Source organism: Micromys minutus (genome assembly GCF_963924665.1).
Source record: "Micromys minutus genome assembly, chromosome: 2".
NCBI lineage: Eukaryota > Metazoa > Chordata > Mammalia > Rodentia > Muridae > Micromys > Micromys minutus.
Window position 1 is genome coordinate 76,428,488 of NC_137971.1, and position 27,579 is coordinate 76,456,066.

Below are 27,579 nucleotides of genomic sequence, written 5' to 3' on the forward strand. Positions count from 1 at the left end.
CATGTCTACCTGGAACTAAAATCAATATTCTGTACTAAGGAGACATTTGAGAATATCAGAGAAAAGTCTTTTATTGTGAAAGCCATGGTATAAAAGGTTCAAGGTTGTAAAAGGGTAAAAAAAAGTACAAGTTACCAACATGAGAAACAAAAAGAGGGGGCATCCCTAGATCCTATAGAAACTGTGAAGAAGAAATAAAAGGAAAAGTGAAACAAACTGAAAGCGTTCAACAATGGACACTATCATAGAGATCCATAACTAGTCAAAACAGGTCTAACAATGGGGTGTCCAACTCCAGGTGATACAACTACAATGCAATTTGGGGGGACAGAGTGGGGTGGGGTGAGGATGAGGTCTCTCTACATAGCACTGGATGTACTGTAAATCATTATGTAGACCAGGCTAACCTCAAACTCAAATATTTGCCTTCCTCTTCTTGGATTTAAAGCATGCACTACCATGCCTAAACTTACAATGCCATTATTGCCTAAATTATATTATAGTCTCTATGTATTACCATTGCTCAATAAATTTTTTAAATGTATAAATTTTTCTGATTAGGTGATAAAGAAATGAGTACGTATTCATAATGTCCACTATTTCTTGATTGGAGTGGTATAATGGTTAATTACATTTAAATTTTTAATTACTATTTTGAGAGATCAAAAAACAAACAAACAAACAAACAATGCTTCTAACATGTAAACCCCTAGCTTGTACAAGTTGTACCCTATCAGCACACTTCCCTTTTATCCAGACATTGAAGATCATTCTTAAAATTGATTGATCTTGTAAAACTTGCTGTTCTTGCAAAATAATAAGACCTTGCCTACAAAGGCAGAATACATGTAATGTTTCAGGTTTTTCTCTTTATAAGCCCTGGGCTGATATGGCTAAATGCTGCATCATGGGAGTGCTCTTAGGTGCAGTCCTGATACCAGTATTTAAATAGAAAACCTCTTATTAGTTAAAATTTTATTAATATACTGGTGATTCTCTGAACAACTCCAGACCCATAATCACTTTCAACAACATAGACTGAACCAGATTATCATGTTAAGTGAAATAAGCCAGGCACAGAAAGACTATATGTTCTCTTGTATGTAGGATATAAAAAGAAATTATTTCATGGACACAGGTGGTTACCAGAGGGATAGGAGATAGGGGTTGTTAAGGAATATTGATTAGTGGGTACTGAGCTATAGCCAAGTGAAATTATGAAGTTCTGGTTCTAACCAGAGATAACTACAATATACCTGATATTTTAAAGAGCTAGAGAAAAAGAATAATTAAAAATATTTAAGAAATCTAATAAAAATACTGTTTTCATATTTAATTTTCACAAGAAATGGCACCCTTATCTAAGACATACAATAAAATTGACAAAGGTTGGCCAAGGTTTTCTTAAAAGTACAGAAAAAGAAAAATTAGTGACGTCAGTTCTGGACGAGTTCTTTAACTTTCAGCGTTCAATTAAGACCCAGTATTAGATCTAACTGGGCAGAGACTAGACCATGACGATAATTCAGGACACATACATCCCAGGATAGTTAAAAGTTTCCTGGCTTTTGTGATAAATGGCAAGGAGCAACTTTCTTTTACTAGAAAGCGCGAAATCATGGAGGCACTAGTAGCTTTTGTTTCTAACAGAAGGTTTTACTCTTTTTTCCTTTACAAAAACTGACTCAGCTAAGCCATGCTCATTCAACCTCCTAAGGTGGAGTGTCCTATCCTCTGTGCAGTCCTCCAATACACACAGGGAATGGTGGGGAGGTGAGCATCCTGCCCTCTAGCCTATTACCTTTAGCCTCCTGTAACCTTACACCCAGACCTGGGTTCTGACATCACCCCAACTCCTTATATGGGAAATGGCGGGGAGTTAGTTAACATGGTCAAACTGCTCTTCCAAAACGTGAGCTGTTCCTCAGTAAGCTACAGCCCAGATCTCAAATGTACTTTGAGTTGACAGCCAGGGAGTTTAGGAAGCTGTAGGGGGAGGTCTCTGACACTCACCTCTTTGAGCTCGCAACCGACTCCACAGCCCCTTGCTTCCTCCACTGAATCGCTGCTTGGCTCGTGTCTTCACTGAACAGCACTTCCGCTCAGCACAGGGATCAACCGCTCTGCGCAACCTCACCTAGACTGGAGCAGAGGCTGACCGGAAGTGCGGAGGCGGGGCAGAAATGTTGGAGGCGGGACAGAGGCCTAGTAGCAGAAGCAGTACTTGGGGTGTATGGGAGGGCTCAAGTCTTTTATTTATCCTGTAGTAATGTCTTTGCCGTCACTTCTGCAGTAGCAAGGTTTCTCAGTTTTTCTTTTGTTTTTAAACTATTTTATTTTAAATTTACCTACCTTAATTTTACGTGCATTGGTGTTTTGCCTGCATGTATGTCTATGTGAGAGTGTCAGATCTTGGAGTTCCTGACAGTTAGGAGATACCATGTGGATACAGGGATTTGAAGCCGGGTCCTTGGGCATGATGCCTTAACTGCTGAGCCATCTGTCCAGCCCCAAGTTTTTCTTAATCTAGATAAAGACTTGTCAATGCCTGGTTGTCAAATACCTAAATTTTGTTTTCTCTGATTTTTCTCATTTGTCAATTCTTGGTTTTGTTTTGTTTTGCTTATGTGTGCTTTTCCTACTTTTCTACTTCTTGTGTTAGGCATGCAGTTCGAATCTTGATTTTAAAGTATTTTGTTGTTGTTTTAGAAGTCTTAATTTATAGCTTTCAAACTTGTTCACTTGTTTAATCCCTAGCCCCACCCCCCATTTGTAGAAGAAACGACCGACTCCAGCTAGTTGTCCTCCGACCTCCATATTCATGTGACATGCTCCTACCCCAAATAAATAAATAAAATGTAATTAAAATGTTTTTTTCTCAGCTCTGCTTTTGCTTTTAAGACTTTGGTATGTTTTGATCTTATTTTCTAAAGACATTTTGTAATTTGCCTTTTCTTTTTGGCTCATAATTAGTAGTATTTTACTTTCAAATACTTGTAAGTTTTCCACTATTTTATCTGTTGTTGGTTTCTAGTTTGATTAAACAATTTGAGTAGATAAGGCATTCAGTAAGATTTCAGTATTTTTAAGTCGAGGCTTAACATTTTAGAGGTTTTTATTTGTTTGAGCTGGGAACCAAAGCCTAGTGCTTGCTGCACAAGACCTCTACCACTGAACCAAATCACCAACCCACCCCTATTGTGGCTTATTTAAAGACCCCAGATTCAGTGACTGCTGGAGAATGGTCCTTATGCACCTGAGAAGAATACATCTTCTTTCATTATTTGTTGCAGTGTTCATTATAAATATGTCTGGGTTCCTATTGGAGTGCTGTGCTGTTCACAATGGCAGTAAAGAGTTTTTATTGTTCAATTTATACCCTACATATATATGTTGTATATATGTTGTTGTAAGGCCAAATCAGAACCATAGCTTTACCCACTCAGTAAACAGGAAAGCAATGAATATAGCTTTAGGAATCAAAAGCAAGGAATATTTCCTTAGGAATTAATCATACCTTTTGGTTGACTCCCATTAAGGTACACATATCTAGGAAGTCAAAGAAAAAGCTACAGATAGTGTTCATGGCCCTAGAGCTTGATAAAAATCCTTCTTTATGTTAAAAGAACAGTGTCTTCTGTATACAATTAAAACCATTTTAATTACATTTTATTTGGGATAGGGACATGTCACATAAATGTGGAGGTCAGAGGACAACTAGCTAGAGTAAGTTTTTTTTTTTCTACAATGGGGGTCCTAGGGATTAAACACGTGATCAAGCTTGACAGAATGTGCCTTTACCAATTGAGCTGTCTCACTGTCCCTGGACTTTATAATTGAGAAATACCAACTGAAGTCTGAAAACTGAAGAAACTCCCTTAACACATAGCAGCTTCCTAGACTATCTTGTAATTTACCAAGAACTATCCTACCTATATGCCACACACACACACACACACACACACACACACACACACACACACACACACACGGGGGGGAGAGAGAGAGAGAGAGAGACAGAGAGAGAGACAGAGAGAGAGACAGAGAGACAGAGAGATCACATGTTTTCCTAGAGTATTCCAACTTCCTAGACAACAATCAGGCGAAAAATCTTTGTCTCATTCCATTTATACTTTACTCTTCTATTCTTTATTACTGCAGAGGAAGCAAGAATAGAAAGAAAAGCACATTATTTTTAAAGATACTCCACTGATCCTATCTATGCACTTCATTTTCTTTCTTTGAAAACTGAAGTAAAAGACCATTATTTTGAATTTTGAAAATGATAATATCAAACTTTGATGTGAATTTAACTTAGATATAGCAGTGAGTAAGTTGATGTGTGTATTTGTGCACATATATTTGTGTGCATGTTTGTGGCAAATTTGCTTTGTTTGGGGTTTGTGCTCTTATTTAGAGCTGCTAAAACTAACAAATTTCTATTTGGGCAAATCTGATGGCACCATCACTGTTAGATGTTTATATTCACATACTTAGACCATCTAAGAATGAGTCCTTACAAAAATGAATGCTGCTCTTTCATTTTTCTAGGAAAGAAACATGGGTCTAAGAAATGTTTTTAGATGTAGACATATCATATGCAGGGCATTCAGCTGTATCTTCAGTGAAGAAAACACATTTTCTTTTCTTTCAAGGAAGTATTTATTACACAAATATATTTACATGAAGATTTACATGCACAGGATGACCTTTCCATGTACCCAACTACAGGTATAAAAGAAAGAAAGAAAGGAAGGAAGAAAGAAAAAGGAGAAAGAAAGAAAAGTTAATATCACTATTCGTAACTGAATCTCAGGAAATTTCTATCTCATAATCACTTTCTGTCTTGGTCGGCAAAAGCCAGAAAGACTTGGTCCAGGGTGATCTGACTGATGGAATAGTCTTCTAAATTGTATTGCTCCTTTGCTTTCTCCAAAATGCCAAACACCTTAAACAACAGAAGCATGCAGTGAGTATTGAAGTCTCCTTCTAACTCCCAGAGGAGCTTTTCCCCCACTTCCCCAATTTCTGTCAGGTTCAGTAAAAAATTAGACAACAAGACCAGAAGGGCCAAATCAGAAAGCAGAAGAAACAGGTGATTGAGAAATGGATGAGGTAGTTCTCTTTCCTCATTCTTTTGATGAGCATAGACTAATAATGGAATTTGAGGGCAGCCATCAAAGACAATTACACACTAAGGCATTTGAAGAAGAACATACTCTACTGTGTTCACACTATCGAACAGAGTTAAACTTCCTAGATCACAAGTACCCTCATTGCTAGTGCCCCTCTAACATGCACTGGTAAAAGGGCACAGTTTTTGATCACCTTTCCCCAGCTGTTGTCCTTGCTGGGAATGTAGTAATTAAGAATCCCTTGATTTTCTTGCTTTAATTCACTACCTACGACAGGAAAATAAGACAGGTGAGTGTTAGGAGATGTTAACCCCAACCTACTCTCTTTGGTAAACACTAAATATTTTTAGAGACTTTAGGACTAACTAAATGAAATGTTCTTATTGTAGGGAATTGTCAGAAACTATTAAAGCTTTTAAGTTCAGTTCAGGGATAACATTTGGAATGTAAATACAGAGAATATCCAATAAAATAATAAGAAAAGAATAAAAAAGAAATGTGGCCTTGTTGGAGCAGGTATGCCACAAAGGTGGTCTATAACATTTCAAAAGATCATACCATGCCCAGGTAGTCCTCTTCCTCTCTCTCTGCCTTGTGCTTGTGGACCAGAATTTAAAGCTCTCTCTTACTGCTTTGGAACCATGTGTACCTACCTGCTACCATGTTCCCTGACACAGTGGCCATGGACACTAATGTTTCAAAACTGTAAGCCCTGTTAAATGCTTTCTTTTATAAGTTGTCTTGCTCATGGTGTTTTGTCATGGCAACAGAAAAGTAACTAAGACAAGATTGTCCCATTCGCATGACTTCACCATGTCCTTCCATGTACAAGGAGAAGCATGCACAGAAATCACAGTCATGCTACTGCCATCTTGTTTTTTACAGGTGAGACTCTACAAACATGAGTAGTGGGGAGTGCATTTATAACCGGCTGTGGTGATGAGTATAGTAAAACTTTCATGTCTGGCTTTAAGCAATGTAAAGTTTTCATGTCTGACTTTGAATGAAATGTTTCAGCAAAGTTTTTGCTATGTTTGGGTCAATTATTAGAGGCTGAGAAATTGTTATGAGACTGTTTGAAACTTGAGGAAATATTGTCTCTCTAGAGAATCTGCACTTGGTGCCATGTGAGAACTTTCTGCCACACCAACTTTGGTCCTAAGATACTCCTGGCAAACCTGGAAATTTTTTCCTTTTGATTATGGATAGCCACGGTCAAAAGGGCCTGAGATTTATGTGGGTTGTCTGCTCTCATGGGCAGCAAGGGCAAGATAACATTGATAGTTGAAACCTTTCCCAGCTCCAATTCATGTTTAAGTGTTTGTATAATGCTTGAATAAAGTAACCGGAGTGAGCTAGCTGGGTATCAATCTTTTCTAAAAACGCTGAAACCATCTGCTCCTTCAAAAAATGAAGGTTTAGCATCTTGGTGAGCTTTTCTCTCTACTGTGGCAACTACAATTGACATCAATCAGTAATTAATCTATTCAAATTTGTAAATTATTACAACTCTAATTAAACTGGATTCAAAAATGTTATAAAGAAATATTACATATTTTAAATGTGTGTAGATTTCATTAATAATAATCTTAATGTATGCATTATTGTGATGATCATGTAGAGCTCTTTTATTGTGGCATATTTCAAATATAAAGCATAATAAAGTATCTAAAACAAGCACTGATAAAAATCACCTTATCTCGGTCAAATAATACTTACTCATTGTCAGGTGCAATGTTCCAGCTTCTACCTCTCATAAAAATAAGCAATATTGCTAACAATACTGAAGACATTCTCATTTTTTCAGTTTGTATACTTACTTATTTAAATTAATATAAGAACTGATGTGATAATGAAGTATGTACGCATGTGGAAAAGCTAAACTGAGTTAATACAGTTTCTCTCAGGGCTGGAGATAGCTCAATGGTTAGAAGCAGTTGATATTGCAGAGGTCCTGGGTTCAGTTCTCGGGACCAACATGACAACTCACAACCATCCATTACTTCAGTTCCAGGGATCTGACACCCTCTTCTGACCTCTATGAGCACCGAGCACGTGTCTGGTACACAGACATATATGCAAAGACAGGAGATCAGCCACACCAAACTCTGTATAAGATCCTGCCTTAACACATAGGGTAGACACAGAGAGAAAGATACTCAACCTCAACTTTTGACCTTCATACATTCATGCACCTGCATACATATGTGTGCACACATACAGAACACACAACACATTTGCTTAGTAAGAATGCAAGCACATTCTTTTGTTGCATACATTCCTGTGTCATGGGGAAATCCTAGTCACTGAAGTCAATGCTAAAGTGATTATTTGGTTTCCTTCACATCTGTTCTCCATGTCTATTCTACCACTGATTATTAAAATGTATTTTCAAACATATTCTCTCAGTATAATTTTTAATATTTTCTATAGCCCAAAAGATGAAATTCCAGCTTAACAACCTGACACACATCAGTAAACCTGTAAGAGTTTGCTAACAGTTGTTATTAATATCAGTGCTTTGCCGTTAGGAAAAAGTCTGAGAAAGAGTACATAGTTGCTATCATTGCTCTGTAGACAGAGAGGGGTTTTACTAAGTTTGGCACTCATGAGCAGAAGGGTTTTTGTCGGGAGAGACACATCTGCTGAGCTTGCTCACAGTTCAAAACCAAGTATGGGCACAACTTGCCAAAATCCAGAATAAGATGCTTAATGAGAAGGGGAATGTTGGAGATACTTTTAAAGATTTTTTTGGCATGGATAATATGTAAAATGTGGCTTTAGAAGTATAATTTATATGGCTAGAACTCATATGAGGAGGCCCTAGAAGTAGATGGCAGAATTTGGTGACAGGCTCTGTAGTAGCAGTAGCAAAGGAAGTACTGAAGATCATTGGGTGTCAGTTACAGGGGAGCTAGATTAAAGCACAAACTTTGTGGACACTGAGAACAAAACATGAAATTTAACATATCTCTAATACCATCAGGACAACTTAACATACCTGGAAATGTCAATGTGATGAAATTTTTAAATTCCTCTAATGTTTTCCCAGACTTGACCTTGGTCTTCAGAATATAAATATTGCCAAACTTGTTCTTGAGGTACTGAGGACTACCCAGGCATGTGAGCTTCCCATGCACCATTATAGATAGCCTAGTACAAAGGGCTTCACATTCTTCCATGCTTGCAAAACAAAGAAACAGAACAAGAAACTAAGATGCACTTTGAAAATAACATGTATTTAACTGTTGTCAGGATCTTGTTATCAACCACAAATTGCATCTTCCAATCACCAAGTTCATTGTTAGGAAGTATGTTGTGGTGTGTGTGTGTGTGTGTGTGTGTGTGTGTGTGTGTAGGAGGGGTGCACATGAACATATATGCATGTTGAAGCCAGAGGCCAACCACATTCCTTAACCACCACCTTCCTTGTGTTAGTGGGACCTGAGGTAAGGGTCACTGATTTAGGCTAGGCTGCCTGGTCAGCGAGCCCCAGGAATTTCTGTCTGGCACTGAGATTATAACCAAGCACTACCACACCCAGTTTTAAGCATTTAAAAAATTTCTTATTTATTTATTTTTAATTGTATAGATTTTGCTTGTGTGCATGTCAATGAGGTGTGTGCGTATGTGTGTGTATGCAGAGCCCATGAAGGCCATTGGATTCCCTGGGACTAGAACTGACATGTGGATACTGGAAATTGAACCTGGGTTCTCTGGAACAGCAGCTTAACTGATCTTAACTGCTGAGTCATTTTTCAAGTCCCCATGCCCAGGTGCTGTTGTTGTTGTTGTTGTTTGTTTGTTTGTTTTATTTTTAATTGTAGGTTCTGGGATCCAGCTTAGGTACTCACATTACATAGCAAGCATTCGATGGTTTGCATATGCTTGGCCCAGGGAGTGGCAAGATTAGAAGGTGTGGCCTTGTTGGAGGAAGTGTGTTACTCTGGGGGTGGGCTTGGAGACACTCCTCCTAGCTGCCTGAGGATGCTCAGTCTGTCCCTGGCTTCCTTTGGATGAAGATGTAGAACTCTCAGCTCCTCCTGCATCATGCCTGCCTGGATGCTGCCATGCTCCTGCCTTGATACTGGACTGAACCTCTGAACCTGTAAGCCAGCCTCAGTTAAATGTTGTCTTTTATAAAACTTGCATTGGTTATGGTGTCTGTTTGCAGCAACAAACCCTAACTAAGACAAAGCACTTTACTAATTGAGCTATCGTTCTAAGCCCTGAAAATATATACTTTCAAAGGATAAATAACAGAACACCAAGTCCTCAAATACCTCTAACTTTCTGAGGATTCTTGGCTACTCCACTTGTTAGAGTTAATATGAATTTTAATTCCTAAAAGTAAGACATTTATGTACTCAAATATCCTGCTTAATATTTCTGGCCCCAAATAATTGGCCAATACAGCTGCCATGATTCTTGCTAACTTTTGACGGAGCTTTCCAAAGAGCCACACCTGTGGGATGTTATAATGACGGCCTTTCCACTTTCACGAATCTGTATCACTGTGTCCCAGAGAAGACGCCTTGCTCTTGGGTCCATGCCAGTTGACGGTTCATCCAGGAAGATAACAGAAGGTTTTCCCATCATGGCAATGGCAGTGCTTAGCCTACGCTTGTTTCCTTCACTTCAGACCAAAGCCGGGCGTGGGGGGTGGAAACAGATGAAGCTATACTTATTAGTTATTTCCAGGAAAAACATCAAACACCTCTTACTACTGAGACTGCCAACAAAAATTTCAAGTGTAGGCATCCTTATGCAGATTCCATATGGCTCTAACAAAGCATCAAGTCCAAGTACCTCTGTGCATGCACATGTATGACGTAGAAGGACAACCTTCCACCTGTGTGGTTTTGGTTCTATTTGTTTACTTGTTGTCGATATTAGGATACATAACCTCCACCCTAATTTAAAGACCTACATTTCTCTTTGTTGCAGGACAGTATCATAGGAATGTCAGGAAAAAGGAAATACTTTCTATTTGGGCTTCAGAAGCCAGGTTATGAAGTTTCAGTTGTGAACAGGGAAGATGTGAACCTGTTAGTAGCATCTGAAACACAGCAGTATAAGATAATGTTCAACTCAGTATTAACTGGCAACCTGACACAGCCTGAGTCATCTGAAGAAGTCTCAATTGAACAATTAATGTGCCTTATCAGGCTAGTTTGTGAATATGTCTGCGAGGGATTGTCATGACTATTGACTGACTCAAGATGGCTCATCTAGGCAGGTGGTCCTGAGCTAGATAAGAAAGCTCACTAAGTGTCAGTCTGTGAGCAAACCAGGTAGCAGACAGCATTCTCCATAAATTCTTGCTGTACAGCATTGGCAATGTGTGAATTCCCTGGCTGGAGGTAATGGTGCATGGAACATTAAGCAGTCCTGCCCAGGTTCCTGCCACAACTTCCTTTGGTGATAGACTGTGATCTGGTAGATCATAAGCCCAAATGAGCCTCTTTCTCTCCTAAGTTACTTTTGGTGGGAGTATTTCATCACAGCAACAGAATGAAACTAGTTATATGGTAACATAAGTAGGTAATTACATGAAAGAGAAGATCAGGTGGATCTTTGGGCACTCATGTCAAACACCAGGAATAAAGAGGCTTAGCTATTATGAACATTGGTAATAACAGGTAGCAATAGTTAAGAAGCTATGGAATAATAACTCACCTGTAGGTGCTGATAAGACTGTTGGCATGAGGCTCCAATTCCAGAGAGTTCAAGTGCTTGCTCACATAGGGCCGAATCTGAGGCTCTGAGATTCCCCATATTCTTGCATACATGACCATTATTTCCCAGCCAGTCATGTATTCCAGCAAAGCGTCAAACTGAGGACAATAGCCAATTTTTGACCTGACCTAATTACAATAATTACTGTAAGTGAAAACTCAGGCCATCCAACACCCCATAAACACTCATAGACAAGGCAGAAGGTCTCCAGGCCATGCTTCTAAGAGTCCTACCAAGAAATCCTCTTTTCTAAAGGGCCACAGAGTTATTGGTTGCAAATCTATTGTAGACAAATGGAACGATTGGTTCTCATATTCTGTTCTAATTGTCCTGGAAATGAAGAATTAGAAACAAAATTCCAAATCCCACTCAGTTTGTAGGCATGTTAAGATGATATGCTTTCATTTAAATCATGTGCTCAAAGGAGTATGGCTAGCTTGGCTACTTTCTTTACTCTTTGGCCTGTACAGTCCTGTATATGCTTGTCCCTTAGCAAGGCTGAACCAAAACCAAAGATAGTCCTCATCTTTGCATACAGAAGCTCAAAAATGATGGTTGCTTGGGAACTTAAATTCTTTCCACAGTAGGTACAAACAGCCTAGTTAGCTAGAGAAAATAGCCATAAATTTAAGTTAATAATTAATGTTTATATGGATTCTAGATTATTCACTCTGCTTGTAGGGTTGCCATGGTGCAAATCTCTTCCTCTTTAGCTAAAATGGCTCTTATGGATGATGTATTTTCAACACACACCTTTATTTTTTTTCTCTTTACCTGTCTTTAGGATTTTTATTGTATTCAATAAAAACACCATCAGTACAGTAAAATCCTATAAAGATATATGGCAGCAAGTATGTAGGGAAAGTACCCAATTTCTCTAATGATTAGAAAAATACAAATCAAAATTATAGTGGGAAAATACTCACATACTAGGCTGAATACAATAAAACAGTCCAGATACACACACACACACACACACACACACACACACACACACACATGCACACATGAGAAACTCATCATGCAGAGAAATTGCAACTGCTGTGTGTTTCTGTGAAGCTCATATGGACTGTACTATGATATCTAAACCTCTAAATTCATACTTTAAACAACTAAAAGCAGGTGCCCAGATACGTCTCTGTTGCTATGATTCTGGCCAGGATACTTTCCACAAGCCTATGTGTTAAATGCTTAGTCCCTGGGTTGGCCTATTGGGGGACTGTAGACTCCTTTGGATGTATGACACAGTAAGAGGTCCATCCATCATATTCTTAGTGAAGCCATAGTGAAGCCCTGTCTCCTCTTTTTTCTTTTATATTCTAGCCATAAAATGTATGGTTTTGGTCTGCCACACATTCATGTCATGATGTGCCACATTGTCATAAGATGACCATGTAAGATATTTGGTAATGGCTATAGCTACTGACTAGTACATTTCATGCTAATGTGATAGGAATATTATTTTTAATAGTCAAATAGTAGGTGTAATTGGGTGCACACGATTGGGTGCAAAAATGAATACATGCATTAATCTTGAAGACAATGTGTCAGGCAAAAAGAAACATTCTCATATACAATACCTAAAACGTAGTCAAATTCATACAGTTGAGAAGTAGAACAGTGCTCACCTAGGTGAATGAAGGGATGAAGGTTACTGTTTAATGGGTGTAGATTTTCAGTTTGGAATGATAAAGTACTTCTAGAGACCATCACTGAATTATAGAACCATGCATTCAGAAATGCATTAGATGGTAAATTTTACATTATCCATTATATAAGAAGATATGCTAAAGAATATTTTAAAGACCAAACAAATGAAATATTATCACTGGTCATGTAAAACACGAGAGATTTTCAAATTACATACTTGAAAGATCCCCTGAGGCATGAAAACATTTCCTCAGACTTTGTCGGAGAAGCTTCGGTGGGCTTGTGTGCCTGGTCGCCTTTTAAACTTCATACTCTATCTGACCATGCTGTTGATTCTCAATTTGGGTTTGTCCCTTGATGAGGGACCACCTAATCCTTTATGCATCCTCACAGTTCCAGCTGGGCAGTTCTATCTGCCCTCCTGTCTCCTCCTAGAGCCCTTAAGCACTGTTAACTCCTGGAATGTGAGCCTTTCTCATTCTTTTCTGCTTTACATTCTCAACATACTTCTTTCCACCTTCTGTTCCTGCAGCTGGAAACCAGAACAGGATACAAAGGCTGGTGGGTTTGTTTTGATTGGCAATTGCTCCAAAGGCCATCGTATTTTAGAGCTCTCAGTGGCGTGGATCAAGGCACTAGCTGCAACTAAACTACATGCAAGTCATCCTCTGCCTTACACGCTTCCAGCTCTTCTGAGATGCATGTGGTGAGAGCTTGCCTTTCCCTAAGACGTTCTTGTCATAGGTTGTGCTCTTATTATCTCATCCTCTCTCCAAAACTTGGTTTCCCTCTCCAGAATCCACAGCATAGACATCTGCACCAGTGCCTGACATCATTGCCCGTGTGCTATCCTTGGCCATCTGTCTGCTGTCTGCATCTGAGAGCCATCCTTCTGTTCACATCTCCTGGACCCACAGCTTACCTTTAGGATGTTCTTGGTGATGCTAATGCCATCAATGAATACATCCCCAGCCGTAGGAATATTTTCTCCAGTCAAAATTTGAAAGGTAGTTGTTTTTCCTGCTCCATTGAATCCAAGTAATCCAAAGCACTCCCTCTCTTGGATAGCAAGGGAGATATTTTTCACAGCCAGAATTAGTGGAGACTTAAAGTATATCTTAAAAAACAAAACAAACAAGCAAAAACAAACACACACACACGTACACAAAGCACAATTTAGTAAAGAACATTTGTAGTTTATATACAAGAAATATTGTGGACAAAGTGGTCACTCTGTCAGATGGTGTCACAAGAACTTTAGAGAAGTGTTTTCAAAGAACCACAGTAAAATTTTGACACCCTCAGAGGAGGCAGGGGCAGGGGGCAGACTATGAAAGCCATGAAATGGCCTTACCTTTGTGAGCTCCTTAATAAGAACTGGGCAATTTAGAAACTTTTCAGGCTGGTACAGAATTTCTCTTCTCTCATTTTCTACATCTTTATCTTCAGACGTCCCAGATAATTCCTTGGAAATTAAATCCTGTATTTTTTAAGACAAAAATCTTACATGTGGATATCTTTTGGAGGCGTCTGTCCTAAATGTAGTGGGTTCATAAAATCCAAACTTGGGCATAATATTATGTATAAATGGATGTTTTGAGTAATTTCTGAGAGACTTGGTACACATCAAGTAGTAATGAGTTCACCACGGCAGTGAAGGTAGTGTAAGTAGAGAAGAGGCAAGAACTACTCACAAGGTAGAAGCCACAACTGTGCATGTTCTAATGTGTAATTCAAAACTTTAAAACATTTATGGGCATGAATGGAATTCTGCATCTGTTCCTGTGCCTTTTCTTTGCTCTTTTCCTTCTGTTTGTTTCCTTTATCCTATTCTGAATTGTTTTGTTTTTATTATTATCCATTAGATACCTGTTTATCTTCTAGTGAAAGACAGAGTGGATTGGGATGGAAGGGAATGGGCTGGGAGGAATAACGGGAGAGGAAACTGTAATCAGGATATACTGTGTGAAAATTTTCTATTTTTAATACAAGATAAAAAACATGTTCCTAGAGATCATTTTATCACCTAGACATAGGGATGGAAATCATCTGAAGAGATTGGGGAAACTAAAAAGCACAGCAATGCTGGAGATGGAAAGATGGCTCAGCAATTAAGAGCAATTGCTGCTCTTTCAGCATACCAAGGTTTAGTTCCCAAAACATTCATGGCAATTCACAACTGTCTTTCACTACAGTTCCAGGAGATCTGACACACCTGTTAGCCTCTGTATGTGGGGAACACATCCATGTACACACACACACACACACACACACACACACACACACACACACACATACACACACATACACACACGCGCGTGCGCAAATCTTTGGGCCATATGTGGTGATAAATGCCTTTAATCCTAGAACTCAGGAAGCAGAGGCGAGATGATCTCTGTGGATTCAAGATTTGATCTAATTAGTAAGTCCCAAGAAAGAAAATGCAGTAATGTATTTTTAAAATATGGTAATAAATAAACAATGAGAAGTAAAAGAGAATTATCTGGCCATGTGGTGAACACTGATAACCTTAGCCCCTGGGAAGCAGAGGCTGGAGAATGTGAGTTCCGGGTTAGCTTGTGGGTTTTTTAGTTAGTTACGTATAAAGATCTTTGAGGATGAACCCTTTATTACAACCATCGTCTTGTAAAACCAGGAATTCTGATTATTACTACAAAAAAAAAAAAAAAAAAAAAAAAAAAAAAAAAAAAAAAAAAAGAAGAACTAGATTTGAGTCAGATCTCCTTCTGAACTGACAGTGTCTTCAGATGCACTACCCAGCTTGCATTTGAGATGAGGCTTCTGTTCCCCTCCCCCCCCACCATGAAGCCGGTGTCTAGAGCTATGTGTGGCTTGGCTTACTCTCTTTCATGGACATATAGCCTTTTCTGGGTATTCTTTAGCTGTCCTGTCATTACTTTCATAAATGTCTCAAGTTCTGCCTCAGTCTGTCTTTGGAATACAGCATACTCTTTATTCTACTCACGTCTCCTTACCCAGGTCACGTGGATACAGCCTCTAGTCTTATATTACCATTGCTTTCTGTTTTGAGACAGTGTCTACGTTACCTAGGCTGGCCTTGAACTCCCTCTATAGCTAAGGAGTTCCTTGAACTTGTGATCCTCTTGTTTCAGTCTTCCACACAGCCGGGACTATAGACCTGTAGTACCACATGTAGTTTGGAGTACGTATTGTTCAATGCTCACGTTAGAATCAGTGACAGGTTTAAGAGCCATGGCTTTGAGCTTGCTAAAGAGCAATCCGGAAGTTAACAAGTGAGAAGTAAAAACCAAACGTGAATAGAACAAAGGAAATTATAAAAATAAAGATCAAAAACTGAATACAAGGTAAAGTTGTCAGTAAAAGGTAAAATTCATAAAGACGTAAACTTTAGCCCTTCACAGTGACCATTTGAACAAGCAGGATTTATTTTAGGTAATGCTTCAGTAGGACTTTACAAAGGGCATTCCTGCAGACACTGATATTTATTCTCTAATAACTGAGGTATAAACCAATGCTTACTCTCCATGTCTAATTTTCATGCTACCAGGGTTTTGTTGTTGTTTTTTTATTGTTTACTTTGTTTTGTTTTGGCTTCTCCCATACTTAAGTATTTACCGGCTTGTATTTCTTGCAGGCACCAAAGTAAATGTGTTGATGGATGAGCATTCTTAATTTCCATGAGATATTTTCCCAACAGAAAACGAAGAGAAGGAAAACAAAGCCGGCAACGCTCATAGCAATTAAATACTTTCCAATCATATGCTTCTTCAAAGAATAAATGTTCTTCTTAGTATCTGAGCATGGAAGGAAGAAATGTGGGGTACCACGCTTAATTTTATTGCAGAACACTGATGGGAAGGACTGATAAAACTCCAAATAAGAAACAGGATAAAATGAAATATTCGGCTAAACTAAGACATAGAGTCTTCAAAGGTTGAGAAGTGATTGTCCTATGGAAATGCGGTTTGAAAGACTGACCCTCATCAACATATTGGATAGTAACATCATGAGGATATTAATGCGTGTACTGATTGTCTAACAATAAGCTCAGTCAGCAAGCCCCAGGAACTCATATTCCTCCACCTTGCCAACACTGAGATTCTAAGCATGTGCCACCAGCTCTGGCTTTTAAAAATGTGTTTTGGGAATTGACCTCGTGTCCTCATGCTTAGATAGCAGACATCTTAATGACTGAACTGTCTCACAGCCTAATGACTGAAATGTATCCATAACAAAGCAATTGCAGAGAGGGCACAGAGTTCCCTGTGCCCTGCGCCCTCTCACCCTTATTGCTCACCACCTATGCTAGTTTCTAGTGTCATGCATGTTATCGTGAGTGCACAGATATGAATACTTCGTTGAAGTACCCGATTCATTCATATTTCTTGGCTTTTAATACAACGTCCCTTGTATGCTCTGTGTTCCAATGCCGGAAACACCTCAGCATTTCCTTGGCTGTGATTACATTCATGTTTATGATTACAGTGGTGCTACAGTCTTTGAAGAGGAAGCCCATGGAGGGGAGGACCCATTCATCATATTAAAAAGTGAGGTGCGCATTGTCAGTGTGGATTAGTTCTACTGCTGTTGGCTTGAGTACCTATTTTGGTGTCGTGTTCTTATCTCTCTGCTAGAAACCCCTTCCTTCTTCCATACTGAGCATTGAACTATCAGATTTAGATAAATACATGAAAATATAATCAATAAAAATAAAGAAAAATATCAGAGTTCTTCTGTTTACATAAAAATAGGCTAATAATCTTTTTCTATACCTTCACATATATTCCAGCTTTACTTTTATTGTTCAAATTGCTCCATTTTGGGTCCTTGAACTCCTCCTTGCACTTTTTAGTGTGTGCATGCATGCATATGTGTGTGTGTGTGTACGTGTGCACATATAACATAGCATGAGTATGGAGGTCATAAGACAACTCAGTTTCATATTTGTGTGGATCCCAGGAACTAAATTCAGGTCAGCAGGCATGTGTGGCAAGTACCTTTACCTACTGAGCCATCGTGGGTTCTGAACTCTCCTTCTAAAGAATCATATTCTAAAATAAAATGCTTGTAAGGCATGTATGAATACAATTTAATCTTGTATTTCCATTTATTTCAACTTCAACGGCTAATTTATTATAAAAATTAATGACTTATTAAGAAACTGTGATCTTCTTAATAGACCATCAAATTTAGTATTATTTAGTAGCCTTTTCATTTATCATACTTTAGAATTATGGTTTTCAAACACTTGATTCATTGCAAAAATGATATGAAACATAATATACATTTTAGTCATAGCATCACAGTGACATCTATGAATCTAATCTTCCCAAGTGAAATCCATACATACATGCTATCTCACTTCTGCACCCACAGGATTATCCATAAATTGTATACATTTTTATCTACATATAAGTAGGTCAACTATATATCCTTAAAGTAACAACATACTAATTTTAAATATGAACAGTTTGAAACTGTACATTCTCTATTGTCATCCATAAACTGTTTCCCCCCTCCCATGTTACCATTTCTACAGTTGTCAAATTGGAAGTGAAATAGAAACAACATCATAATAACCATGGCCTCTGCATCAGCTTCTGCCTCCAGGTTTGTGCCCAGACATCCTTCAGTGATGGACTATGTGGAAATGTAAAGCTAGTAAACGCTTCCCTCCCCAGCTCGCTTTTGCTTCCTGTTGTTTAATCACAGCAATTGCAACTGTAACTAGGACACCAAGAATCTGATTTTCCCAAACTAATAATACATCAAACCATGAATCCTGCAGGTCCAGGAAATCTAAGCAGGAGAAATATTGTTTCCCCTAAGCTAAACTGAGATAATATAGTCGTGAAAGAGAATAAACACATTGACAATAAATAGTTCAGTAACTCTTATGACCTTAAGACAGTTACTCTCCCAACACAGAATGTAGTAAAACACACAGGTCTGTGAAGGGTTTTATGGGAATAGCTGTACTACTTATTATAAGTTAGAAACCAAATGCTGAAATGGATCAATAAAATTGAAAACTCGTTTTCTGAAAAGACTGATGAAATTGGTAAACGTTCCCCAGATTGATCGAGAAAAAAAGAAGTACCAACGAGCAGACTGATTGAATAGAATCATTTGCCACCAAACCTGATGACCTGGGTTGACCCTAGGGTCTACTTTGTAGAAGAACTGATAATTGCAGGTTTTATAAGTTGTTTTGTGACTTCCACACATGTGCCCCTCCCCCGCGGTAAAATGCATGCTCGCGCACAGAACAGAACACAGGAGGCAACAGTGAAGGAAAGCATGAGTGGAAGTGAGGATACAGCCATAAACCTTACAGATGCTAAACTTACCCCAAGGTACTCTGAGCAGACTTACCCCAATAAAGTTAAAATTTTACAATGAATGAAATGGCCCAACAAAACAATGATATCAACTCCTCCCTCGACATTTTAAATAACCAAAGCACAAGATCAAAGGAGGCGGTCTTTATTTTCAAAAGAATCAAGAGTCTAAAACTTGTTACAAAACAGCAACCCCAAGTAGTATAGGCATTCCCATAAAATCCCTCAGAGAAAGGTTTTATGAGCTGCAATGCGGTTACTTTGCTGTGACATCTAAACCTTAGGAGCAATTACTGAAATGGTAAACAAGCCAGGCTTGTCTATATGGTAATTGTATCATGCTTGCTTTTGCCACACCACTGTCCTGTGTAATTGCACTAAAACTACTAGACATCGAAGAATGAGGAGAAGCAGATTGCAGAGATGAAGAAAACGTTCACAAATCATATATGAAAGGAGTGTCTAGTGTCCAGAATACATCAAAACAAGTGGCCTGACTATGGGCAAAGACCTTTTTACAAAAGAAAAGAAACCCACGTGGGCAATAGGCAATTAGGAAAAAGCTAATGTCACTAAACATCAGGAAAAGGCAAATCAAAATCAAAATGGGACTCCCGCTAAGATGGCCACACTCAATGGAAAGAAAACTAACATGTATTGGTTGGGGATATGAAGAAATGGGTCCTCATACGTTGCTGCATAAAAAGACCCAACCGTACCAGCCCCTAGTATTTATTTTCTGTACAGTTGACCCAGCTGGAGTTCTAGGCTGCCCTCTGAGGAGCCAGCTTTTGGCACTCTTTCCAATCTTCTGTCTCACTCTCCCCACACACTTTCAGGATTAGTGAGCCACACATTCTACCATAACAGTTCCCAACATCAACGAGTCATCCCATGGGTCCCTGTACCACAAAGCTTCAGGTTTCTTTTCTTTTTCTTTTTCCTTTTCTCTTGCTTTTGATTCTGACCGTTTCTTCTACACTGTATTGGTTTCTCTCACCCAAACTGCTCCTGCCCACTTTAGTTCACTTATTAAAAAGTATACTTGAGTCCCTCCCTTGTACCAAGTACTTTATTAGAAACTGGGGGGTTGGGTTTTGCCTGTTCCTTGAGATACGTTGTGGGCAGGTAAGGGTGTGCAATTATATGGGGCGATGGTGTAACAAAAGCAAGTATAATGTACTTACAATACACAACCTTCCCCTGGAGGTTGTGTCCTCTACGGCATAGAGCTCTGGTTCATAAAAACTGTGTGACAAGGGCTAGGGGGATGGCTCAATGGATAGTACAGTTGCCTTACAAATGTGAGGTCCAGAGTTTAGATCCCTACCATATAGGTAAATGTCCAGCAGACATGGTGGCCTGCTTCTAATCTCAGCACTGGTGAGGTAGCGGGAGAGGATCTCCGGGACAAGCTGGCTATGGAGACTAGCTCAGAGTAAAACCTTGCCTCATTATACAATCTGTGAAAGTGACCTAGGAAGACAGCCAATGGCAACCTTGGCCTCCACTTGTACATAACATGTAAGTATGAATTATTATATCAATATACACATACAGAGGCAGGTAAATGACACAGGAAAATATGTTTCAGTTTTTAAAATGAAAAGTAAAAAGTACATAACTTGGGTTTGTTGTGAAAATATAAAATCCACAGACAGCTGATTATTAGTTCATCTTTTTTTCTACATAGCCACATGACTTTAAACTTTGCCCTCATGTTCCTATGGTGTGCACCAAGACGAGGGCCACATGCATACCGGAAGCCTGTGCTGCCACCGAGTTACAGGCACAACCTTCTTTTCTTTCTTTCTTTTTATTGTATAATAGTTTTATTTTTCTCATTTACTATTTTTAAATTTTATGCACAAATATTTATCTGAGTAAAAATAGAAAATAGCTGTTTTATGTAAAATTACAAAAAACCAAGGAAATACATAATTGTTATTATGATAGTATAAGTATCTTTATTTAAAGAGTAAAAATGTATGCAAAAATTCTCTCTTCTACAAAAGACCGAGAGTGTTTTTTTCTTGGGAATGAGTGAAATATTGAAATATCAACATTTTAAAGCCTTTATCTGAAGACATTAAGTCAGTCACAGATTTGTTTTGCAATTATAAATTATAAAACCTTTTAGTGCTATTTCAAGGACACACTAATTCTTTATAAAAGGCAGTGGCGTAAGTGGCAAATGCAGAAAATGACACAACTTGCCCAAACTATCTGGAGGCCCGCTCTTTAAAGGATGTAACCGCACTGGAGCATCAGTGCTGGATCTGGGCAGAAAAACTGAGTGATCTTTCCTGCTTTACTGACGTGGATCGACACCAAACTGAATGTAGTTGGTTAACTCATCATGTGGAGCTTGGCTGCACGCAGAGCTTCTGCCTAACTAGCTGGACTTTCCAATGCCAGCACAAATGTTCAGACCTCAGGCTAGCACATGTATAAAATGAGCTCAATGTAAACATCACATGGAAAAATGGTTTTCTAACAAGATGAACATTTCATTATTCTCAAACTTACAAGGTACAAATAACAGTTTTCTGTTCTTTTTGTTTAACTGTATCTTAGGTTCTATGAAAAATGCATGGCAAAACCGAGCAAGGAATACCATGAATTAATATTCTTTTGTAACATGAATTGTTTTCATCGAAGATAGCAAAGTGTGGTCTCAATAAGAACAACCAATATTTAAAATCTAAGTGGAAACAGAGTGGTAAAGCTTGAGATTTTCATTTTGTGGCAGTCTTGCTAACTTTCTCAGGAGGACCTTGAATGCGAGACCCCCAACTTAGACCCCTCCATCAGTGTTCCAAGCAGTTCCAGGCTTGCTTTGTGAAATGCTTTGTGTATTAAGACCATTCCCGAGAGCGGAGCCTGGCTCAACCACCAGCCGGAAAGGCAGATCGTACAGGCTGAGCAACTATGACCAGGAACAGATCTTAGGAACTTCTGTTCCCACCCGGAGACGACTTCAGGATGCAGAGCAGAGCCTGGCCCAACTGCCAGCCGGAAAGGCGGCTCGTACAGGCTGAGCAACTGTGACCTGGAACAGATCTTAGGAACTTCTGTTCCCACCCGGAGACGACTTCAGGACGCAGAGCGGAGCCTGGCCCAACCGCCAGCCGGAAAGGCGGCTCGTACAGGCTGAGCAACTGTGACCTGGAACAGATCTTAGGAACTTCTGTTCCCACCCGGAGACGACTTCAGGACGCAGAGCGGAGCCTGGCCCAACTGCCAGCAGGAAAGGCGGCTCGTACAGGCTGAGCAACTGGTGAGTGGGAGACCTAGGCTGCGGGGGAGCAGAGGGATCTCTGCGGAGTGCACACGGAAAGGGCACCCCTTGCCCTGACCTGCCCTGTCCTCCCCGATCCAGTGACCGGGAACAGATCGTAGGAACTTCTGTTCCCACCCGGAGACGACTTCAGGACGCAGAGCAGAGCCTGGCCCAACAGCCAGCCGGAAAGGTGGCTCGAAGAGGCTGAGCATCTGTGACCAGGAACAGCTCTTAGGAACGTCTGTTCCCACCCGGAGGCGACTTCAGGACGCAGAGCGGAGCCTGGCCCAGCTGCCACCTGGAACCTGGGCTGCTGGGGAGTAGAGAGATCTCTGAGGAGTGCACACGGAAAGTGTACCAGGGACACAGACCAGATACAAGGGAAAGGCAAGAACATATCACTGACAACAAAATGGCAAGAGGAAAGAGAAAGAGTATATCCCAAGGAAACCAAGACAATCTAGCAACACCAGAACCCAGCTCTCCGATAGTAGCAAACATCGGAATTCCAAACACTCCAGAGAAAGAAGACACAGACCTGAAATCATGCCTCAAGACGCTGATAGAGTTACTTAAACAAGAAAGGGAGGAAAAGCAAAAAGATTCAGAAGCTTTTAAAGAAGAAACAAGAAAAACACTCAAAGAACTCAAAGAACGAGACGAAAACAGAACCAAAGAAATAAAGGAATGGAAGAGGGAAATTAAAACAGAAATTGACACAATAAAGAAAGCGCTAAAAGAGATAACCCTAGAGTCAGAACACCAAAAAAAGAAATCAGGAGTCACAGAAGCAAGCATTTCCAACAGATTACAAGAGATCGAGGAGAGAATCTCGGGGGCAGAAGACAACATTGCAAACATAGACAAAACAGCCAGAGAAGATGCAAAAAACAAAAAGCTCCTAACCCAAAATGTCCAGGAAATACAAGACACAATGAGAAGACCGAACCTAAGGATAATAGGAATAGAAGAGGGAGAAGAGTATCAACTAAGAGGCACAGTAAATATCTTCAACAAAATCATAGAAGAAAACTTCCCTACCCTTAAGAATGAGATGACCACGAGCATAAAAGAAGCCTTCAGAACTCCAAATAGGTTGGACCAGAAAAGAAATACCTCCCGACACATAATAGTAAAAACATCAAGTGCCCAAAGTAAAGAAAGAATACTAAAAGCAGTAAGGGAAAAAGGTCAGGTAACATATAAAGGCAGACCAATCAGACTCACACCCGATTTCTCAACAGAGACTATGAAAGCTAGAAGAGCCTGGACAGACATCATGCACTCCTTAAGACAGCACAAGTGCCAGCCCAAGCTGCTATACCCAGCAAAACTATCAATCACCATCGATGGAGAGACAAAGATATTTCAAGACAAATCAAAATTCACACAATATCTGACCACAAACCCAGCACTACAACGAATTATAGGTGGAAAACCCAATACAAGGAGGGAAAATACAGCCTAGTAAAAACAAGAAAACTCCTAAACAAGAAAACTAAAAGAAGAAAAAAACACAGACACAACTCAACCCAAAAAAGCAAAAATGGCAGGAAACAGAAACAATTATTCCTTGATATCTATTAACATAAATGGTCTCAACTCCCCAATAAAGAGACATAGACTATCAGACTGGATACATAAACAAAATCCAGCCTTTTGCTGCATACAGGAAACTCATCTCAGAGACAGAGACAGACACTATCTCAGAGTAAAAGGGTGGGAAAAAAACTTCCAAGCAAACAGCTCCAAGAAGCAAGCTGGAGTGGCTATTCTAATATCGAATAAAGTAAATTTCCAACCAAAAGTTATCAAAAAAGATAAAGAAGGACACTTTTTACTCATTACCGGGGAAATCTGTCAGGAGGAACTCTCAATCCTTAACATATATGCTCCAAATAAAAAATCACCCACATTCATAAAAGAAACTCTACTAAAGCTCAAAAAATACATTTCACCCCACACAATAATAGTGGGAGACTTTAACACCCCACTCTCACCAATGGACAGATCAGGGAAACAGAAACTGAACAAGGACACTGCAAAACTAGCAGAGACTTTGAACCAACTAGAATTAATAGATATATACAGAACATACTATCCTAAAGTAAAAGAATACACCTTCTTCTCCCCACCCCATGGCACCTTCTCAAAAATTGACCACATAATTGGACACAGAACGAGCCTTCATCGATATAAGAAGATTGAAATACTCCCATGCATCCTCTCAGATCACCATGGTCTACGGCTGGTCTTTAACAACAACAAAGACAACAAAATGCCCACATACACATGGAAACTAAACAACACTCTGTTAAAGAATAGCAGGGTCAAAGAAGAAATAAAGAAAGAAATTAAGGATTTTCTAGAATTCAACGAAAACGAAAACACAACATACCCAAACCTATGGGATGCAATGAAAGCAGTATTGAGAGGAAAACTCATTGCCCTAAGTGCTTCCAAGAAGAAAATGGAGAGAGCTCACATCAGCAACCTGACAGCACAGCTAAAAGCAGTAGAACAAAAGGAAGCAGATATACCCAAAAAGAGTAGACGGCAAGAAATAATCAAAATTAGGGCAGAAATAGACCAAATAGAAACAAAAAAAAACCATTGAAAAAATCAACAAAACAAAGAGTTGGTTCTTTGAGAAAATCAACAAGATTGATAAACCCCTAGCCAGACTAACTAAAGGGCAAAGAGAGAGTATCCAAATTAACAAAATCAGAAAGGAAAGTGGTGACATAACAACTGAAACTAAGGAAATTCAAGAAATCATCAGATCCTACTACAAAAACTTATACTCCACAAAATTAGAAAATCTGGAGGAAATGGACGAATTCCTAGACAGATACAAGGTCCCAAAGTTGAACCAGGACCAAGTAAACCATCTAAATAACCCTATAACACCTAAAGAAATAGAAGAAGTCATCAAAAGCCTCCCAACCAAAAAAAGCCCAGGTCCAGACGGGTTCAGTGCAGAATTTTATCAGACATTTATTGGGGATATAACACCAATATTCGCCAAGCTATTCCAAAAGATAGAATCAGATGGAATATTACCCAACTCATTTTTTGAGGCTACAATAACCCTCGTACCTAAGCCACACAAAGACCCTACAAGAAAAGAGAACTTCAGACCAATCTCACTTATGAACATTGATGCAAAAATACTCAACAAAATCCTTGCAAACCGAATCCAAGAACACATCAAAACCATCATTCATCATGACCAAGTAGGCTTCATTCCTGGGATGCAGGGATGGTTTAACATAAGGAAATCCATCAATGTAATCCACCATATAAACAAACTTAAAGACCAAAATCACATGGTCATCTCACTAGATGCTGAGAAAGCATTCGACAAAATCCAACACCCCTTCATGTTAAAAGTCCTGGAAAGAACAGGAATCCAAGGCCCATATTTAAACATAATAAAAGCAATATACAGCAAACCAACAGCCAACATCACACTTAATGGCGAGAAACTTGAAGCAATCCCACTAAAATCAGGGACTCGACAAGGCTGCCCACTCTCTCCCTACCTATTCAACATAGTACTGGAAGTCCTGGCTGGAGCAATTAGACAGCAAAAGGAGATCAAGGGGATACAAATCGGAAAGGAAGAGATAAAAACATCACTCTTTGCCGATGACATGATAGTGTACTTGAGTGACCCCAAAAATTCCACCAGAGAACTCCTACAGCTGATAAACAAGTTCAGCAAAGTGGCCAGATACAAAATTAACTCAAACAAATCATTAGCCTTCCTATACTCAAAGGACAAACATGTGGAGAAAGAAATTAGGGAAAAGGTACCCTTCACAATAGTTACAAAAACTATGAAATACCTTGGTGTGACTCTAACTAAGGAAGTAAAGGACCTGTATGACAAGAACTTCAAACCTCTAAAGAAAGAAATTGAGGAGGATCTCAGAAAATGGAAAGATCTCCCATGCTCATGGTTTGGAAAGATCAACATCTTAAAAATGGCCATCCTACCAAAAGCAATCTACAGATTCAATGCAATCCCCATCAAAATTCCAATCCAGTTCTTCATGGAATTGGAAAGATCAATGTGCAATTTCATATGGAATAACAAAAGACCTAGAATAGCGAAATCCATCCTCAACAACAAAAAAACATCTGCGGGAATCACTATACCTGACCTCAAGCTATATTACAAGGCAATTGTGCTGAAAACTGCATGGTACTGGTACAGAAATAGGCAAGTGGATCAATGGAATAGAATAGAAGATCCAGAAATGAGCCCTCATGTATATGGTCACCTGATTTTTGACAAAGGAGCAGTAAACATTCAATGGAAAAAGGACAGCCTATTCAACAAATGGTGCTGGTCCAACTGGCACTCAACATGCAAAAGAATGAAAATAGACCCGTTCTTATCTCCTTGTACAAAGCTCAAGTGTAAGTGGATTAAAGATCTCCACATTAAACCAGATACACTGGAACTATTAGATGAGAAAGTAGGGAAAACCTTAGAACACATAGGCACAGGAGAAAATTTTCTGAACAAAACACCAATGGCTCAAGCTCTAAGGTCAAAGATTAACAAATGGGACTTAATGAGATTGCAAAGTTTCTGTAAGGCTAAAGACATCGTCAAGAAAACAAAACGGCAACCAACAGAATGGGAAAAGATCTTTACCAACACCACATCAGATAGAGGCCTAATATCCAAGGTGTACAAGGAACTCAAAAAGCTAGACACCAGAGAATCAAATAACCCTATTAAAAAATGGGGTACAGAGCTAAACAAATCATTTTCAGTTGAGGAACACCGAATGGCCGAGAAACATCTGAGGAAGTGCTCCACATCCTTAGCCATCAGGGAAATGCAAATCAAAACAACCCTGAGATTCCACCTCACACCAGTCAGATTGGCCAAGATCCAAAACTCAGATGACAGCAGATGCTGGCGAGGCTGCGGAGAAATAGGAACACTTCTCCACTGTTGGTGGGGTTGCAAGCTAATACAACCACTCTGGAAATCTGTCTGGCGATACCTCAGAAAATTGGATATAGTACTACCTGAAGACCCAGCTATTCCACTTCTGGGCATATACCCCAGAGACACTTTAATACACAACAAAGATATATGCACCACAATGTTCATAGCGGCTCTATTTATAATAGCCAGAAGCTGGAAGGACCCCAGATGTCCTTCAGAAGACGAATGGATACAAAAATTGTGGTACATATACACAATGGAATACTACTCAGCCACCAGAAACAATGACTTAACCAAATTCTTAAGAAAATGGCTGCATCTAGAGAAGATCATCCTGAGTGAGATAACCCAGTCACAAAAGAACAGACATAACATGCAGTCACTGATAGTGGGATTCTAACCCCAGAGGCTTGCACTCCCCCAGAAACAACTCACAGACTGTATGAAGTCCAAGAA

General features: G+C 39.3%; 1 protein-coding gene across 1 annotated transcript in view; it reads right to left on the minus strand.

The window, feature by feature from the left end:
* Positions 1-4,834: 4,834 nt before the first annotated feature.
* Positions 4,835-27,579, minus strand: part of LOC308417377 (phospholipid-transporting ATPase ABCA3-like) — a gene marked incomplete at both ends in the record, with an annotated part of 77,264 nt that continues 54,519 nt past the window's right edge. Inside the window, 8 exons of the mRNA XM_080912656.1 lie at positions 4,835-4,948; positions 5,329-5,402; positions 8,137-8,318; positions 9,601-9,771; positions 10,815-11,002; positions 13,447-13,641; positions 13,879-14,004; positions 16,143-16,321. Coding sequence (XP_080768782.1) covers positions 4,835-4,948; positions 5,329-5,402; positions 8,137-8,318; positions 9,601-9,771; positions 10,815-11,002; positions 13,447-13,641; positions 13,879-14,004; positions 16,143-16,321 — 1,229 coding nt within the window. The remainder of the gene's footprint in view (positions 4,949-5,328; positions 5,403-8,136; positions 8,319-9,600; positions 9,772-10,814; positions 11,003-13,446; positions 13,642-13,878; positions 14,005-16,142; positions 16,322-27,579) is intronic.